At 35.2% G+C, this 18,442-nt stretch overlaps 2 protein-coding genes and 1 long non-coding RNA gene across 3 annotated transcripts; all 3 read right to left on the reverse strand.

The window, feature by feature from the left end:
• On the reverse strand, positions 809-3,822 carry LOC104750692 (transcription factor bHLH49-like). Its single transcript, XM_019237466.1, has 9 exons — positions 3,405-3,822; positions 2,325-3,254; positions 2,015-2,240; positions 1,870-1,934; positions 1,711-1,779; positions 1,549-1,620; positions 1,295-1,459; positions 1,119-1,212; positions 809-1,022 (listed from the first exon to the last, which is right to left on the reverse strand). Exons 2-9 carry the CDS (start codon positions 3,111-3,113, stop codon positions 985-987), a joined length of 1,518 nt encoding a protein of 505 aa, XP_019093011.1. The 5' UTR covers positions 3,114-3,254; positions 3,405-3,822; the 3' UTR covers positions 809-984.
• LOC104750693 lies at positions 13,553-14,157 on the reverse strand. The gene is made up of 2 exons (XR_002035993.1): positions 14,065-14,157; positions 13,553-13,988 (listed from the first exon to the last, which is right to left on the reverse strand). It is a non-coding gene; the product is annotated as an uncharacterized LOC104750693 (long non-coding RNA).
• On the reverse strand, positions 14,556-15,479 carry LOC104753693 (glutathione S-transferase T3-like). Its single transcript, XM_010475909.1, has one exon. It carries the CDS (start codon positions 15,477-15,479, stop codon positions 14,556-14,558), a length of 924 nt encoding a protein of 307 aa, XP_010474211.1.

Consider the following 18,442-nt stretch of genomic DNA (forward strand, 5'->3'; position numbering starts at 1 on the left):
AGTTGTGTTTTAACTATTAATATTTTTTTTCTCAACTTAATTATTAATTTTTAAACATCCATTATTTATTAGAATTATAAATTTAACTCATTTACTTTATTATTAATCAAGCTTTCAAGGAAATTATGTATTAAAAAAAGAATGAAAATTTTAAGAGCTCGCAAGTGATGAGTTAAAATGAATTAGGATATACAGCGAATAAAATAAAAAATGTTAAAGATTATACTGAAAAATTGGTTGTTAAACTTTATCATTTTGTTCAGATATTTGCCATTACATGACATAATAGTTATTTACAATGGTATTATCAACTTAATTGATAGATTTTCAATTGTAAGATCAACTTAATTCGCAAATTTTCTTATTTTTATAGAAAATGATATAATAATATACAGATTTGGTCTTTATGGTACAATTTTGTCTTTTAAAACTTATTAAATAATTATCATTATATTATATTTTCATAAGTATATTGTTCCGCACATAATTATAACTATTTTATTAAAAAAGTAACTAACAAAAAACGAAGCAAAATATTATAAAGCACTACATTACGAATATTTAATAAAATCAAATGCTATTCAGCCAAAATTAATCTAACCAAAATAGAAATTTAAGGTGAAGTAGAGATAAATATCTATATTTTTATAATAACATCAACTATCTTTTGAATATAATGATACAAATTTTCGATCGTAGAGAAAAACATCTAACCCATATTGTAGCACAAACCATAATCTTGTCTATTAGATGGCAAACTAAAATGTTATTATGACTTATACAAAACTATCATTTTGCATTGTTAGTGTTCACAATTTCTACTCTTCTTCGGTTCTTCCACTAATCTCAAACACTTAGTAGTAGTACTAGCAGTCATAGTATCATATTCGTTAATAACATCTTTATATTATAGTACATAGTAACTTTAAATAAATAAATAAAAAGATTACAATAACTTCATATTCTATCTAACAAGAAGAAATATCATGGCTCAACCTTCATATTTGCAGCTGGAAGAGATGCTGTAACAAGAAAAAAAATTACAGAGAAGGTTTACCAAAACAAACTATTACTATTACTTGGTGAAAAAAAGAGTTAAAACAGGTTTCACTTTTGACCTGTAGCTGCTGCTTGAGGGTCGGGTGTGACATCACCAGCTCCATAGTTAATGTGGATCACGTTTTGCAAATCACCCTCCCATCCAGTTGTTTCCTATTTTGCATAAACAATTACCAACAATATCAGATTACGAGTTCGGATTTGTTCATTTTCCAGACCGCTAATACATACATACCTGTCGCTTGAATCCGCCATTTATAGGAGACAATGGTGAACTTATGGTCCGTCCGATGCTGGAAAGGGTCTGTTGCATGAATCCATGTGGTAGAGGAGGATAAGCCATTGACATATTTTGGGGGAATGGTGTTGTAGATGAAGAACCAGCTCGTAGCTGAAGTGCCTGCGCATAGAATTCAGGTTATAAGAACCTTAGTAGGATGATTCAAATGATAAGGAGAATTAGTTGAAATACTTGCAAAAATATCTTACATCTTTTGCAAGAAGACCTTCAAGGTTAAAGTCCATTTGTGGGTTCACAGTTGCAAGTTTCATCGATAAAAACTGTTTTACGCAAAAGAGTATGAGAAAAATAATTGATTACAAAAAGCAAACACAAAGTAACACTTCATTGAGAATTAGGAAATCTCATACCTCAACTTGGCGTTGTAGTGATTGTACGTAGTTTATGATTTCGTCAAGCATAACTGCCTTCCCAGTCACCTGCAAACACACATTCATTTTTCTGCATTAGCTTTGTCTCTGTTCTTACATATTTAATATCCATCACTATCAACACTTAAAAGACCTTACCTTGTTGCAACCCGGTACAAGATCTTGAAGAAACTTCATCCTTTCACTAATTTTTTCTCTCCTAATGTATAATCACAAAGTAATTAAGATGAAAATACAAGAAGAGATAGCTTCTATTCAACTTCAACTTCCAAGATAGTTTGTACCCTTTCTGCAAGACTATGGCTATTTGTGGCCTGTCCTCTTTGTGCTCGCACATGAATATATCCATCTTTTGGAGGATCAGAACTTTGTTTCCCCTGTTGTTTCCCACTGTTTGTCTTGTTTCCAGGTGAATTTGGACTTTGCTCTTTATTCCTCTTTTTATCACCATTGTTCTCTGGTTCTTCCTCAGACTGCTGAGATCTATGCGATTGAGCTGCTTCAGAATTCTACAAACAGAAACGTTATGAGTGTTAACTTTTATAAAGGCAGAGAGAGAACAAAAAAATAAAAGAGTAACTTCAAAACATCACCTGCCCATTTCTTTTCCTCTTTCTTGTGTCAAAGCCTTTGGAAGAGGTTTCCCCACCTTTCTGACCATTACCACCACTAGACTGAGTATCCTCGGACACATTCCCGGATCCAGGAACATTCAGTTTAGATTGTTCACTTGATCTAACATTTGGTTCTTTCACAACTGTACACGCATCATTGTGAGGTTCACCACCACCAACATTAAGTTCATTACTTTGGCACTGCCCTTGCCTTGTTCCACCACCTTGAAGAAACAAACCAATCGACTCAGGATTCCCAAGTGGTTGATTCACCATATCACTAAAATTCCCACCGCTAAAAAGCGAAAACCTCGCAGCACGCTCTATAAAACCTGAATCAGCCGGGAACTGAGCCATACTCGGAGGAAGGTAGCTACTCACATTCGGCAAGAAAAGACCATTATTGCCTTTAGGAGGCAACAAATTAGGCAGGTTCCAACCCATTTCAAGAGATCTATCAATATTACCCCTAAAAGAAGAAGAAGACGAAGCATTACCACCATTGCTGCTCTGGACATTAAAACCACCACCATAACCCACAGCTTGCTGAACACTAGTGGGATCATACCAAAGAGTTTGACCAAATGAATCCATCATCTGAGATGGTGAACAAGACGAAGGACAAGCTGAAATCAGATTCTCTTGAGTATATGAATCAATCGGAGCAGAGACCGGATTAGAACCCGAAACTTGCCAATCTACAGTTGGATTATCAACAGAATCATAGTTACTACTATCACGATTCCTCTTCTCTTCACTTACATCCATCTTCTTCTAAACTTGATGAACAACAACAACACCACTTAATCAATCAAAAGAGAACCTCCCCCAAGATCAACAACCACTACAAACCAGCCCATTCAACTTCGTCTTTGAAGATACAGTGAACAAGACACAATCCTCCACCACCTTCAAGTAGATACAATTGATTCAAATGAAAGAACAAGAGAAACCCAAATCAATAGATTTATCCGTACGAAACTCCAAAAAAACCCTAAACCAGATTGAAGCTTATATATATAATCAGAAGTAAAAAAAGAGTCAGGGAGAAAAAGATACCCATAGTTTTCAGAATCTGTGCCACTTTTTTCTGAACAAAGTTTGAATCTTTATCCCTCAATTTCTAACACAAAGGAAAAAGCTTTATGGGTCCTTTGGGTCAGATACTAAAAAAACCTTTTTTTTTCTCTGTTCTTCAGCTGCAGAGAGAGAGAGAGAGAGAGAGATAAGCAAAGGAGTGGCTTTTTTTTAGAAACGGAGTAAACAAAAAGAAAAAGGAAGAAGAAGAAGAAGAAGAAGAAGAAGAGAAAAAAAATTAGGGAGAGGTAATGGATTTATACCCACGCTTGCATAAAAAACAGAGCTTTTTGATCATTAAACATAAACACCGCCATAGCCAAAGTATCCAAGCATTATTAATTTTGCAGAGACCTTTTTTTTTTTTTTGTGTGTGTAAGAGAGGGTTTAGTTTAAAAATTGAGTGATTAAATTAGTTAAATCTGTAAGAGAGGGTTTTAATTTAACACGTAATTATTCTAGTTCTAACAATCAGCTGACAGTGACAACTTTCATTTTGGGGTTGTCGCTATATTTATTTATGTTTTTAATTTATTTTCTTGTTTCTATAGTTAATGAATTAGGTTTTGTCTTGTAAAAATTCCGAAAAATACATCTAGCTTAAGCCTGTACTTTATAACATTATTATATAAAAAAATATTTTAATTTTATTCCGAATTTATTGAAGTAATATTACCGACATTAGTAATCATTCATTCAATTCTATTTCTATATCACACATTGAAAAATATAATAAAGATTATTTTTGTGAGCTTAATGCTTGCTTGCTAACATATTCATTACTTGTTTTTAGTCTGTCTTTTTAACTCGTTTTTTTTTGGTCAACACTTTTGTTTTTAACTTTTTTAGTCAGTCATGTGCATACTTTTATGATTTTGTTAGCTAGTTTCAATGTTGAATAAGTTCAAGTTTCCATATTCAAATGTTTTTTTTATATAAAAGTACTAGTAGTAAGTAGTAACAATAAATTTGTTTTCATAAGTGAGCCAAAAATGTTGAATAGTGAAAAAAAAAAAATACTAATATGCTTGCGAATAATCATAGCAATTATTGGTTTCATGTTCAATGTTTTGGATTTTGTACCGAATCATATGTAATTCTTAAAAAAATAGTTTTATTTTTCATGCACGATTTGTTGGAGATTTTATTAGTATATTTTTCTTAAAGTTATTTTTGTGTCTTTTGACCGCTTGCTTTCGCTGAAGAATATTTTTTTGCAGCTCAAGTCTAGTTGTAAAACCGTACTGCTAAGACTTACTAAAAGATTCATAGCAAACTTATACTATAATACTACTATGATGATAAGAAAAAGAATATTTCAATATTGGACAATAGTTAGATCTTTTACTCTCTCTTGGAATAGTTTAATTAGATATTCAAGCTGTGTTATACATTCTGTCAGCTTATATAGACAACTTGTGAGTTGATGAGAACCTCTTTCTTCATTATAAATTTATTTGTACGTCTTGGTTAGTCAAATAATCTACGAGATCTTCGTGGTCGATAGAGGTCTTATATTACGATTTTGTTAGCTAGAAATATATTACAATTGTTTCTTATTTTTAGGCATTTCACAAAAATATAAAAATAAAAACCTTCTATTAATGTCATAAAAATACTTAATATCATTATATGTAAATTCATAACAAAACAAAATACAAAACTTCCGGTTAACACTTGATTGAGCTTAACAAACATTAAGCCGAGATTACAAATAATTGTTAGTTTGTTACTCATTGATTAACCAGTCTCGATTCTGGTTTAACTCGGTTAGTACTTCGACACCAACACCAACAAACTACACTTTTGAGTTGAAATTTATCACTAAAATGCATGGCTTGAACAATCAAATCATATATAGATCAGCAATCTTAAGCAAGATTTAGAGTATGTTCAAACTTGCTTACATAAATCACTTTAGTCAAAAAATGTCACTGGATCTCTTGACGTTGGATTCAACATTTTCACAACCCCATGCATGTGTAAATGTAAATGATTCATTAGTACGTAGTGTTTAAAGAATTTGGAAGCACTACTTCAAGCAAACGTTAATAAATACGTTAGCTGTTTTTATACCCTTTTTTTTGTTGACAACCACTACGTTTTACATTGTTAAAAAACAAAAATCGACCGTCATACGAATACAATAAAAGACCTAGTAATTACTTTGAGCCTACGAATCCTATTTTTGCATATTCTATAACTCTCCTTTGTATGATTCCAATGAAGTGATGACAATCTCATTCAGTGCATTATATATATAGTAGTGAGCTATTCTCTTACTATTTAACTTGCGATGAGGTCAAAGATCAAAGCATACGCAAGATCTGTCCCAAATAAAAATTCATTTGGTATTTATTTTTTAAAAAAACATACTTGGTATAACTTTTTCCAAAATTACGTAAATTTAGTTTTTAACTATAACAACTTGGTATACTTTATTAACTAGGTAAATGATTATTGACGCAAATTACTTTTTTTTTTTCGCCTAACACAAAAATTATTTGTTAAATATGGTCATGGACAAGTGTAAAGGTATTAACAACTAGTAAGAAAGAAATGATTTTAAATAAAATAAAGGAAGAGTAGTAGATGGACGGTCCGGTTAGCGCAAAGATCGAGGTCATTATTAGTTGGCCTTGGGACTTGCAATTTCCAAAGACCTATAAGAAATTAAACCTTATAATAATTGAACTCTCCAGCCCACACCTTCACTTTATCTTCTCTTTTTCTATTTTTTTATTCCCTATATTATTTAACCGTAGTTTAATTTTATGTTTTTTGTTTTACTTTTTGAAGCCATAGTTTAAGCATATGCTGCATTATTAACTTCTTAATATTACTTGATAAATTATTGCCACTATGTACCTAGTCACTTTTTTCTTTTTTAATTATACATAACTGAAGAGCTCGAAATTATTTGAGCTTAGTTGATTTTACTAACTAAATCACCCATCATCACCACATGTGTAATAATACTCTTCCCATTTTAGTTAAATATTATTTTGGACTTCTTAGCATATGAAAATACATTAATATTACAAAATTTTGTTTGACGACAAGAAAATGGTAGTTTTTATCAGTTTTTAAGCAACACTCGTTAGTCGTTATATATTTTAATTTAGCACTACAAGAAAACAGGGTAATTTCCGACGGACGCACTGACGGAAATTTGTCTGTCAGAAATTACCGACAGATTTCCGACAGTTATCTAACACCGAATGATTTCGTCGGTTTTTTTGTCGGTAAGTTACCGACAGACTTTATCCGTCGGAAAACCGTCACTTTTTCCGACGGATTTCCGACGGATATAGTCCGTCAGTAATATCCGTCGGAAAATATGTCCATTTTACATTTTTCGAATTACTGACAGATTTCCGACGACCCAAAGTATCCGTTCTTATAGCCGTTTTATGACCGTTGCAGTTTCAAAATTTACCGACGGATTACTGATGGATTACCGACGGAAACCATTCTATATAAACAAATCGCTTTGTCTCATGTTCTCACTCATTTTTTCAAAAAAAAACATACGTAAAATGTCTTCTTCTTCTTATTTTCGATCGTGGATGGACGGACCGATGCTCGATCCAGAATCAAATTTATTGAATGATGAGTAAGCTCGTGGTGTTGGTGAATTTATGGAATTGGCTTGTCAACAACCGATTGCTCTAAAACCCGTAAGTTGAAATGTCCATGTTCGATTTGTCAGAATTCTCACAATATTAGGATTGATTTAGTATGGGGTCATCTTTATTCCAATGGTTTTATGCCGGGTTACAAGATTTGGTTTCTCCATGGTGAAAGACCAGAGTACAATAGTTCTAGGGAACCATATATTGTTGATAGAGTAGAGGAACCTAGAACAGAAGTAGATTATTGTGTGGGTTCTCTTGAGATGGTGAATGATGCATATAGGGAAAATATGCAATCGATGGGTCAAAATGTTGATAGTTTAGAGGAGCCTAATGCAGAGGCACACAAGTTTTTTTCTATGTTGGACGCAGCTAAGCAGCCGTTATACGGAGGTTGTAGGGACGGTCATTCCGCTTTGTCATCTGCAAGCAGATTGATGACCATAAAGACGGACTATAATTTGGCTGAGGAATGTGTGGATGCGATAACTGATTTTGTGAAAGACATTTTGCCGGAAGATAATCATTTTCCAGGTACATATTACGAGATTCAGAAATTGGTCGCCGGTCTTGGTTTGCCTTATCAAATGATAGATGTATGCGAAGATAATTGCATGATCTATTGGAGAGAAGACGAAGATAGGACAAGGTGTCGATTTTGTCAAAAACCAAGATATCAGGATAGAATCGGTAGGGTTCCAGTTCCATATAAGAGGATGTGGTATTTACCGATCACGGAAAGGTTGAAGCGATTATATCAATCTGAGCGTACGGCAGGTCCAATGAGATGGCACGCAGAACATAGATCAAACGGAGAGATTACGCATCCTTCAGATGCGGAAGCATGGAGGCATTTCCAATCTGTGTATCCGGATTTTGCGTATGAGCGACGAAACGTGTACCTAGGATTATCTACAGATGGTTTCAACCCATTTGGAAAGCATGGAAGACAATATTCGTTGTGGCCAGTAATCGTAACACCTTATAACTTACCACCATCTTTGTGCATGCGTCGAGAGTTTCTTTTCCTTTCGATTTTGGTTCCCGGTCCAAATCATCCATAGAGGTCTCTTGATTAAGGGTTTTAATATCTAATGCGTCGGTAAATAGTCAGAACACCGTCGGAAAAGTATTCTGTCGGTAATCCGTCGGTTTTTCTGACGGATTACCGACGAATTGCGAAATTTCACTCCGGGAACGAAATACAATTAAATTTTCGGTATCGCGGAGAATTAAATTTTTTATTGAATTCCGACGGATGTTCTGTCGGTATTTCCGTCGGTAACATCGATAAAACCTAAGTCATTTCATCTTCTTTCTCGCACTCGTCGACATAACGCCAACTTCTCAAATCCTCTCTCTCGCTCTCGCAACCAAAATTCCGGCAAAGAATCGGCTTCCAATCCGGCGACTTCCGGCGTCCAAACCAGCTGCTATTCCGGCGGCTTTCTTCCCTCCGGCGGATTTCTCTACTTCGGTGGATTTCTCTACTCCGGCGGCTGTCTCTACTCCGGCGGATCTACTCCGGCGGCTCTCTTTAAAGAATGGCGTAAGTTCTCTCATTTTTTGTCATATTTCCTTAATTTTTGTTAGTTTTTTAGGATTATGGTATATTTATTAGATTTTATGAAGATTTGGCTTTAGATTAATTTGAAGATTTAGAGTGTTAGATTTGTTAGAGTGTGATTTGTTAGACTGTGATTTGATGAATGATGAATTGGATTTCGTTTTTGTTTTTGTTAGGGTGTTAGATTTCGTTTTTTTTTTATGATTTGGTTTTTGTTTAATTGTTTTATCTTGTTTTTTTTTCTAGAAATTTTTTGTTTTGGTTGAAAGTTTAGTTATTTGTTATTATTGTAAAATATGTGTTAATGTTATAAATTATGTGTTAATTTAGTTTTTGAAGAAAAAAACTAAAAATGATTTTGGAAAAAAACTAATACTGTTATTTTTGGAAAAAACTAATTTTTGTGTTTTTGGTAAAACAATCATTTATGTTCTTTAATTAAACTAAAACTCTGGAGTTTAAGAAGGCGGCTGCTAGACAATATTCTAAGAAGGCGACTGCTAGAGTTTAAGAAGGCGGATATCACCAACAACGTTCGAAAAGAGTTTAAGAAGGCGGCTGCTAGACAATATTCTAAGATGTTGAATGAGTGGAAGCAAAAGTGGAAGAAAGGAAAGGTGCCAAAAGGGTTGAGCGATGATCTCTTCCAAGGTTTGATTCAATATTGGGGTGAAGTAAATACAGTTTCACTTTCCTCAAAATATTCTCAGAATAGAAGGAGCGACCGTGGCGGGTTGGGCATGGCAACCCACAACAATGGTCCAGTTAGCGCCTATACCCGACAACGCCAACTTGTAAGTTTTAAGATTTCGTATAATTGTTATTTTTTATCATTAATAAGACAATCTTTATATAATTAAAATACTTCTTTTAGACTATTAGGGATGGTGTGGTACCAGACCATATTACTTTGATGGAGGATATGCATACCAACAAAAAGACCAAACAAATACAAGATGGTAGAGCTAAGCTGGTTGTTGAGAGTTCGAGGAGGCGGCAAGAGGAGATAATCAGTTCCCAACAATCTTCTGAAGGATCGGAGTCTACTGTTGAACTTGGAAGAGAGAAATTAAACGAAATTTTTTATGAGGTAATATTTGTTTTTTTAAAAAATTTGATTTTACTTTGTTTTGTTTTAAAATGTTTGAATAATTTTTAAAATGAATGTGTAGGAAACTGAAAAAAACAAGGGACGGATTTTTGGACTTGGAAATCTCTCCCAACAAAGCTCGTTTTCTCAATCAACGGGTTACTCATTTGCTCCCACACAAGAGTTCCAACAAGCTCTGCAAGAGAAGGATGCTCAGATTGCAGCATTGGAAAAGGAAATGGAAGAACAAAAAGCGGAGAACAAAAGAAGGGACGAGGAGAATAAGAAGAGGGATGAGGATCTAGCAGCGTTCATGAGCGAAATGCGGGCAAGACATTCTGCCTTTTAGATTTCTGAATTCTAGCTTTATTTTGTAAAATATTTATGTTTTCGGTTTTTAGAACATTTTCCATGTTTGTACGAAATAATATTTCCCTAAAATTTTTAAATATTAATATATAAGCATTTCTATTTTAACAAAAAATTTAGTATTAAAATTTGAATAATTATGCAATTTAAAAAAAAATACAAAAAATACATCAGTCGGTAATCAGTCGGAAATGACGGACTTTTTCGAAGAAATCGGTCGGTAATCTGTCGGAAACGATGGATTTTTTCGAAACATTCCGTCGGTATTCTGTCGGAAATGACGGAGGTTTACGAAAATCAATCGTGAAACCGTTGGAAAATCCGTCGGTATTCGTGCTATCGGAAACCCGCTGGTAAATATTCCGTCGGAAACCCGTCGGTATAATGCTGTCGGAAACCCGTCGGTATAATCCTGTCGGAAACCGTCGGTACAAAATCCGTCGGTAAGATATCCACCGGAAATCTGTCGATATTTACCGACGGTTTACCGACTCAACATGTTTGTCGGTTATCCGTTGGTATTTGTCTTGTCGGAAATCAGTCGGTAATTTTCGACAGATTTCCGACGAATTATTTTTTCTGACGTTCTAGAACCGACGGACATTTACGTCTGTAATTTGTCGGTAATCGTCGTTTCCGACAGAAAACTGACGGATATGCGTATCGGTTTTACGCTGTTTTCTTGTAGTGAATACCAGATGACAAAGAACAAAAAAACAAAAAAAGTAAGTAGTAACACTTGTAATAAAGTTTACATATGACGAAGATCAGTTATTACAAACACGATTACAAACTTTACATCAAATATATTATCGGTAAGTTTATAATAATTGTAGAGCACTTGGAACATAAAAATGCTGTACGTAGAACAATTTTTGTTAGGTATACCGTATACAACCAAATTTTTTGCCAAATAATTAAAATATCTTACAAAATAAGACCCAAGTTTATTTTAACATGCTTTAAAAATGGTTGTAGGATCACGTTATCAACTTGGAGATAAATAAAATTTAATCTAGTAAGATAACCTTTTTCTTAAATGGTAACACAATTCAAAACACAGATTTCTGAAGTCAAACCTTTGACACGTCTTGATAATCATGTAATCTCGCATGCATAGATTCTTTACCTCGAGTGTCTTAACCTGCACTATAAACAAGGCTTGAACAACTACTAATGGTTAGTGTGAGTGAGACGATCGTTTTTTTCAATATATATTACAAACTATATATCTTGCGTTCTATTTCAAGTTTTCAACACATGTTAATCACATCTTGTAAACAATAAAACGCTTTCTATACATACGTTCGCGATTCCCATACATGGTCACGAGCCAATCACAATTACCCTCGTAATATTCACCATATATATTAACATACACAATCGAACCATCATATAAACAAAGCAACTACGTCATGTCCTCTACTCTACTCTACAAATTCACAATTAGTTTATGTCTCAACCATATGTTGACCTGACCACGAACAATTTAATCCCAATCGCATACATTAGTTCCGCATATCTAATCATCACCTGTCACAAAATTGAATTAGAGTAGTAGATACATGTCATCAATTTTTTAAAAAATAAACCATCGCCGGTAGACACATGCCATTCAATAATAAATTGTACTACTAAGACCATCCACAATGGTGTGGGACTTTTTTTGGTCCCCCACATTTAATACTAATATTTTGAGGGTTTCTTATTTTTAGTAGGAGCATTGGTGTGTATTTGGGTTTGGTCCCCCAAATAAAATAATATTATTTTGAAAGTTTAAAGATTAATTATTTAAAGAAAGAAAATACAAAAACATACAATTTAGAAATTAATAACATTAAAAATATAACATAAAAACATCAAAACCAAAACAAACATTTTATTCAACTCATAGAAATTTTAAAATCAAACTTCATTATCCGGAAGATGTCCAAAGTTTGTCCAAATATGCTCAATCAAATCATGTTTTAGTTGATCATGAGCTTGTTTATCCCGAAGTCTTGTTTGACGAGTAATCGTACTGCTGATATTTGAACCCACACCGGCGGCACCAACGGTAAATGTTTGATCCACATGTTCTCCGTGTTGAAATTCAGAAATAATGTTTCGGTAACTGTATGTATGTCGTTCGTCTTCGACAATCATATTATGGAGTATTATGCATGATCTTATTACATTTGCCATTTTGTTTTTATCCCATAAACGAGACGGATTTTTAATAACGGCGAATCTAGCTTGCAAGACTCCAAAGGCACGCTCAACATCTTTCCTAACAGCTTCTTGTTTTTTAGAAAAGAGAGATTTTTTCCTACCTTGTGGAAGTCGGATTGATTGAATAAAAGTTGCCCAATTTGGATAAATACCATCAGTGAGATAGTACGCCAAGTTGTACTCCCTTCCGTTGACAACAAAGTTGACTTCCGGAGCTTGACCGGTTATTATGTCATCAAAAACATTAGATCGATCAAGAATATTAAGATCGTTCATAGTACCTGGAGCTCCAAAAAAGGCATGCCATATCCAGAGGTCATACGAAGCTACTGCTTCCAACACAATTGTAGGTTTTCCGGTTGACCGTGAATACATGCCTTTCCAAGCCGTGGGACAATTCTTCCACCCCCAATGCATACAGTCAATGCTACCAATCATCCCGGGAAATCCACGCTGTTCATTCTGAAAGAGTAGTCTTTGTAGATCCTCCTGTGTAGGACGTCTTAAGTATTCATCTCCAAACACTTGGATGATGCCGGCGGTAAATTCGTGCAAACATTCTCGAGCTGTCGAAGCACCAATTCGGACATACTCGTCAACACTGTCAGACGAAGTACCATATGCCAATTGACGAATTGCTGCAGTACATTTTTGTATAGGTGAAAGACCAGCACGTCCGGTTGCATCCTGGCTTTGGCGGAAATATTGGATTTCGGTAGAGAGACGTTGCACAATTCGCATGAACAGTGGCTTGTGCATGCGAAACCGTTGCCGGAATAAATATTCTGGATATGTGGGAGTGTCACTAAAATAATCATTCCAAAGATTATTGTGGCCTTCTTCCCGGTTTCGCTCGATAAAAATCCTTTCTTGTGGCTGGTTTGGTTCGGGGATATTTTGGGAGACATCATAAATATTTTCTAAATAAGCATCAAAATGATCACTATCATCTGCTTGGTAGTGATAGTGATCATCATCTCCATGGTAATGATAATGGTTTGAAGATGATCCCATTTCAAGAGAAAGGAAAAGAAATGAAGAAATGACTTTGTATTAAAGAGAGAAGAAGAGAATGGAAGTTAAAGGAAGAGAGCGAGAGTATTTTGTTGCTTTGATCTTATTTGATGAAATGAGTTGCTACTTTGGTTATGAAGAAAGGAAGATAAAGAAATGACTTGTGTTGTTGGTTTGGTCGTGTTTGGTGTGAGTTATCATATATATAGTGGAGTTCCAGTTTGTAACCCGTGAGAGACCAAAACAAAAGAACATACATGATTACACCAACAACAAGTACCCGTGACAGAGACCAACACGTCCGTAGTCAAAATACATGTAATACCCGTGAGAGACCAAAACAAAACAACATACATGATAAGAAAACAACAAGTACCCGTGTAAATCATTACACCAACATGAACAAAATACATGTGAAAATGATGATTACACCTACAACCAGCAAATCAGTAAATTTTCTTAACTTATTTTCCTTACATATCTCATTAACTACATTCTCCAACCTTACCAGTTTCTGTTCAGTTGCGTTACTCTCATCATTGAACAAGGTTAAGTAATCTACCTTCTCAGCCATCACTTCATATCGTCTATCACTGTCCCTCAACTCCTCCATTACAGCCACATCCCACCACTTGTGAATATGCATCTCACCATCATCGACATTTGGACATGTGAAGAACCTGCAATAAATAAGGAGTTAGTACGTATACGAAACTTACACTTATACTTTATTTAAACTTATACTTCATCACATACCTTCTGTTGTAGCAGTTGGTTAAAAAAGGCTTCGCACCACAATAACATTCCTTCGGGAATCCATGCTCCACCTCCGGTTGAGGTGGGTATTGCCTAGACTCTGCTTCATCCATACGAATCAATGCATCTAGCTCTCTATCCGCAGTGTCCTCTGAGTACTTATCAGCCAGATCAGATGAAGAAGGCTGGGAATAGCTATAGTCGTGGCCCATGTCTTACGTAACCTGAAGATAAACAAGAAGAAGCAGATTAGACTTAGTACAACAATACACAATCTGATTAAGTTAGTTTATACAATAGCCGAGTTACTAGAAATTACAATAGCCGAGTACTAAAATAGACTTATATTAATTTAGATTGAAACAAGAAATACACAACTGAGCAAGAAATACTTAAACAGGAAATACAAATCAAACAACCAGGGAATACAAATCAAATACATAAGCCGAGTACTAAGCAAGAAAAACAAACAACAAACACATTCTATAATATCAGAAATACTGGGACACTATCTTGTTCATGATGATTTCTTCACTCGCACTCAAGGGTTCTTTTTTGGCTAGGAGAGTGTCTAGGATGGCCAGCTTCTGTAGTTTCTCCTTTTCAGCTAATTCCTCTTTCTTGACATCCCACATGCTCTTATACTCAGCAAGAGTCTTCACGTTTGTGGACTGAGCATTGTTCCTCTTCGCCTTGGCAGCCTTGATCCCTTCTGGCCTCTTCTCAGACTCCTCAACACTGCAGCTTGATGACTGCGAACCTTCACCAGCTTGTTTCCTCTTTGTTGCAGGCTGAGCTGGGGTCGTGTTAATAGTGTTAAGGGATAGAAATTTCTGCTCAAACCTTAAACGAAACCAACAATGTTCAAGGTTGAATCTCTTGTTATGGGCAGCGAAGTAGATATCATGTGCATTCTTCATGATATCATTTTCAGAATGACCAGAGCTGTTCTGTCTCTCCGCAGCTGCGAATGCGGCACAGAACTTGTTAGTATGGTCATTTATCTTGTGCCAACGCTGCTTGCAATGTGTCACCAGCATCTGTTCCCCACCGTTTCTAGCGTGAGGAGTGTCACAATAGTATTTTTGAATCCTGCTCCAGAAGCTTCCTCCCTTTTGTTGATTTGCAACGATGGGATCTTTTGAAGTGTTGAGCCATGCGGAGATCAAGACTTCATCATCAGCAGGTGTCCATGTCTTTCTCTCCTTGCGCTCTTTTGGTGTTTCTTGCGAGCTGTGAGGAGAAGGTTGGGAGCTGTGAGGAGAAGGTTGGGAGCTGTGAGGAGAAGGTTGTGAGCTCTGTCCAGAAGGTGGATAACTTTCCCAATGAAAGTTATCATTTAAACCACCTTCTTCTTGACTGTTAAGCAAGTTGAAGTAAGAAGAAGACTGAAAGAAGGGATTATTAGAATCCATAGGAAGAAACGGATAAGGAAGAGAAGGAATGCGAGGAGAAGAGAAGATAAGAGCAGAGAAGAGAAGCGGGTATAGAAGATGATCAATGCGAAGAGAAGAGAAGAGAAAAGCAGAGATTAGAAGCGGGTATAGAAGAGAAGGAATGCGAAGATAAGAGATGCGAGTATAGAAGAGAAGTGAATATCATTTACAAGTGAGAAAGGGAAGATAAATGAAAGAGATTTATGGTTTAAAACCTTACTTGCAATAACTATCAAAACTTAAAGACCAAACAACAAATGTCTAATCACAATTTATGACAAGTACACATTACAACTACCAAATTAAACAAGAAACTATGAACAAACAACACTAAAATTAAATACAACCAACTACACAACAATGCTACCAATTTATTACAAGTAAACATTACAACTACCAAATGAGAAACCTAAAAAAAAACACAACCATACGAATCAATGCGAGACATCATACGAATGACATTGTTAAAAAAATTTATCCAAAAATCATACGAATGACAATGACTATCTTAATCAACCAAAAGTTGTATCAAAATCAATGTCAAAAACATTTTACCAACCATACCAATGACACAACAATCACCAAATTGAAAACCTTGATAAAAAAAAATTTAACCTATCTCAATGTTAAAAAAATAGACCGAGACACAAAGATGATGATCCTTTAACATTTAAGAAAAAAAAACCAAAGTTTAACGATACTCAATGTTTTAAAAAAATTTTGACCAAGACACAAACATGTTTATAAGATCAACAACTACAGCAAAGGACAAACGACACAGACACAACTCGATCTTCACACAGAGACATAACGATCCATCGAACAAATGAAAAAAACAAAAAAAACACCAAAGAAACATAACCTAAATCATTTACCCTAATTCAATATCCCTAAATCAATAACCCTAATTCAATAACCCCAATTAATTAACCCTAATTGAATAACCCTAATTCAATTACCCTAATTCGCAAACCCTAATTATCTAACCCTAATTCGATAATCCCAAATCCCTAACCCTAATTCGATAATCGGCGCCAATCAAGGTTAAATCTCATGTAGTGGGAAGAAGACTAACCTTATTTAGACGGATATCATCGGGAGAGAAGCTCGAACCGCCGGACAAGCTTCGGGTGACAGGGACAGATCGCTTCGGGAGAGAAGATCGAACCGCTGGACGTCTTAGGTATTGAAGATCGGACCGGCTTCGGATGCGACAGAAGATCGGCTTCGTTAATCTGGCAAGATTTTCCGGTGAAAAGAACAGAACGTCGTGGAGGATCGAATCGCCTTCGTGGTCGCCGTCAAGAGGGAGAAGAAAGAACTCGGGATGATTTTGTCTCCCGAATACATTTTTTTTAGACCTAGCTTATTCGAGAACAAATCACACGGCTACACGTGGCGAAGAGGACGGTAAAAAAACGTCCCCAAATAAGAACCGTTTTTCAGATATTGGGCTTTTTTCATTTAAATTTAAATCCAATAAATATTGGGGACGGGCCAAATCCACGCCATTGTGGATGGTCTAACTTTGAGAATACAATTGTATACTAACAAAAAAGATTAATAATTTGAATTTGTAATTAAATACAAAATATCACTAATTTATACTAGTAGTAAATAAAATCATTATCTTAAATGTGAGTGTATCATGATATTATTATCTACACATTAAACACAAAAATATGCAAAATCAAAATTTTGTTTTTTAAATTTTGAAACATTATTATTACATTGATTGTCTAACTATATTACATCTCAAAGTGTGTTATAGTTATCACGAGAGTAGAGGAGACAAATTTTTGTAAGGCCTTTTTATAGCTGTAACCAATAAGAGAGAGCCGTTTCTTCTTCTCCTTCTCCTTCTCCTTTATACCAATAATTCAACGTCAACAACAACATAGCACTCCTGCTAACGTACGCAAAGAACACTAACATGCGCGCTCTTTCTTTATCGTTGGCTGACTTGTAAAACAGCATCTGCGCATTTTAGCTACATTTTCCTGACGCCAGGAAGGAAACACCGTGACCACAGTTGAAAAACAAACAAAAATTGAAGTTCGTTGACGGAGTAAAGGCTCTCTCTCTCTTTCTATTTTGTTTGGCTCGTGTTACAGATTTTGATCGGTAAGGATTTTGATATTTCCAGATCCTGTTCGATCTTGAAACTCTCTGTTTTGTCTGTTACCTTTTTTTGTCTGGCTTGTTGAATTTTGATCTTTTGGTTCTGCTTTCATTGTAAAGTTTGAATCTTAGCTGTAGTAAACTGCTAAAATTAGTAATATTTGTTAGGGTGGATCTCTTTGAAATGCTGAGGTCTTTTCACAAGTATGTAACACTAACTGACTTGGCTTATTTGGTCTTTTCTTGACAAGTGGATGTAGAATACTTTACTTCTCAAGCTGAGTTCTCTTTGCTAATTAGGTTTTGTGACAAAGTAGGCTCTTTGATTTGGTTCCACATTCTATTATGTGTTTCTGGGATAGCATTTTCAATTATTTGATTTGTTTCATACAGAAGACTTGAGCTATGAGTCTATGACTAGTGCTAGGATTAGAACTCGAGGTCATTGTAGTGAAAGAGAGGGTCTTAACTTAACTTGATTTTGAATTTTTAAGCCTAGAATGGAGGAAATAATTCGGGAGGAGCATTTTTCTACTAGGAGTGAGGAGGAGCAAGAGATGTTAAGGATGTTGACAAAACTAGAGATAGACTCGGCTTATACTTGTGAAAAGCTTCTGAACCTGCATGTTCTTCTTATGCATCTTTTGGCATGGGATAATGATCTTGAAGGCATGGGGACACCTGATTCTTCTTCTGCATCTTTTGAAAAGGCTTTGACATTTGATCTGTTATGCGGTATATTGGAGTCTGAGTTAAAGGAAGTGGACGAGGTTTTGGATGTGTTGGAAGCTCAAATCGTTGACACTTCTTATAAGATATCT

Source organism: Camelina sativa, chromosome 16 (assembly GCF_000633955.1).
Source record: "Camelina sativa cultivar DH55 chromosome 16, Cs, whole genome shotgun sequence".
Taxonomy (NCBI): domain Eukaryota; kingdom Viridiplantae; phylum Streptophyta; class Magnoliopsida; order Brassicales; family Brassicaceae; genus Camelina; species Camelina sativa.

What these genes read in the sequence shown, in the direction of transcription:
- LOC104750692 (XM_019237466.1), bottom strand. Translation starts at nt 3,113, where the DNA reads ATGGATGTAAGTGAAGAGAAGAGGAATCGTGATAGTAGTAACTATGAT. An exon ending in CCATAGTCTTGCAGAAAGGG is followed by an intron (nt 1,935 to 2,014) that starts TACAAACTATCT and finishes TGTGATTATACA; the next exon opens with TTAGGAGAGAAAAAATTAGT. An exon ending in CCCTCAAGCAGCAGCTACAG is followed by an intron (nt 1,023 to 1,118) that starts GTCAAAAGTGAA and finishes TTCTTGTTACAG; the next exon opens with CATCTCTTCCAGCTGCAAAT.
- LOC104753693 (XM_010475909.1), bottom strand. Translation starts at nt 15,479, where the DNA reads ATGGATTCTAATAATCCCTTCTTTCAGTCTTCTTCTTACTTCAACTTG.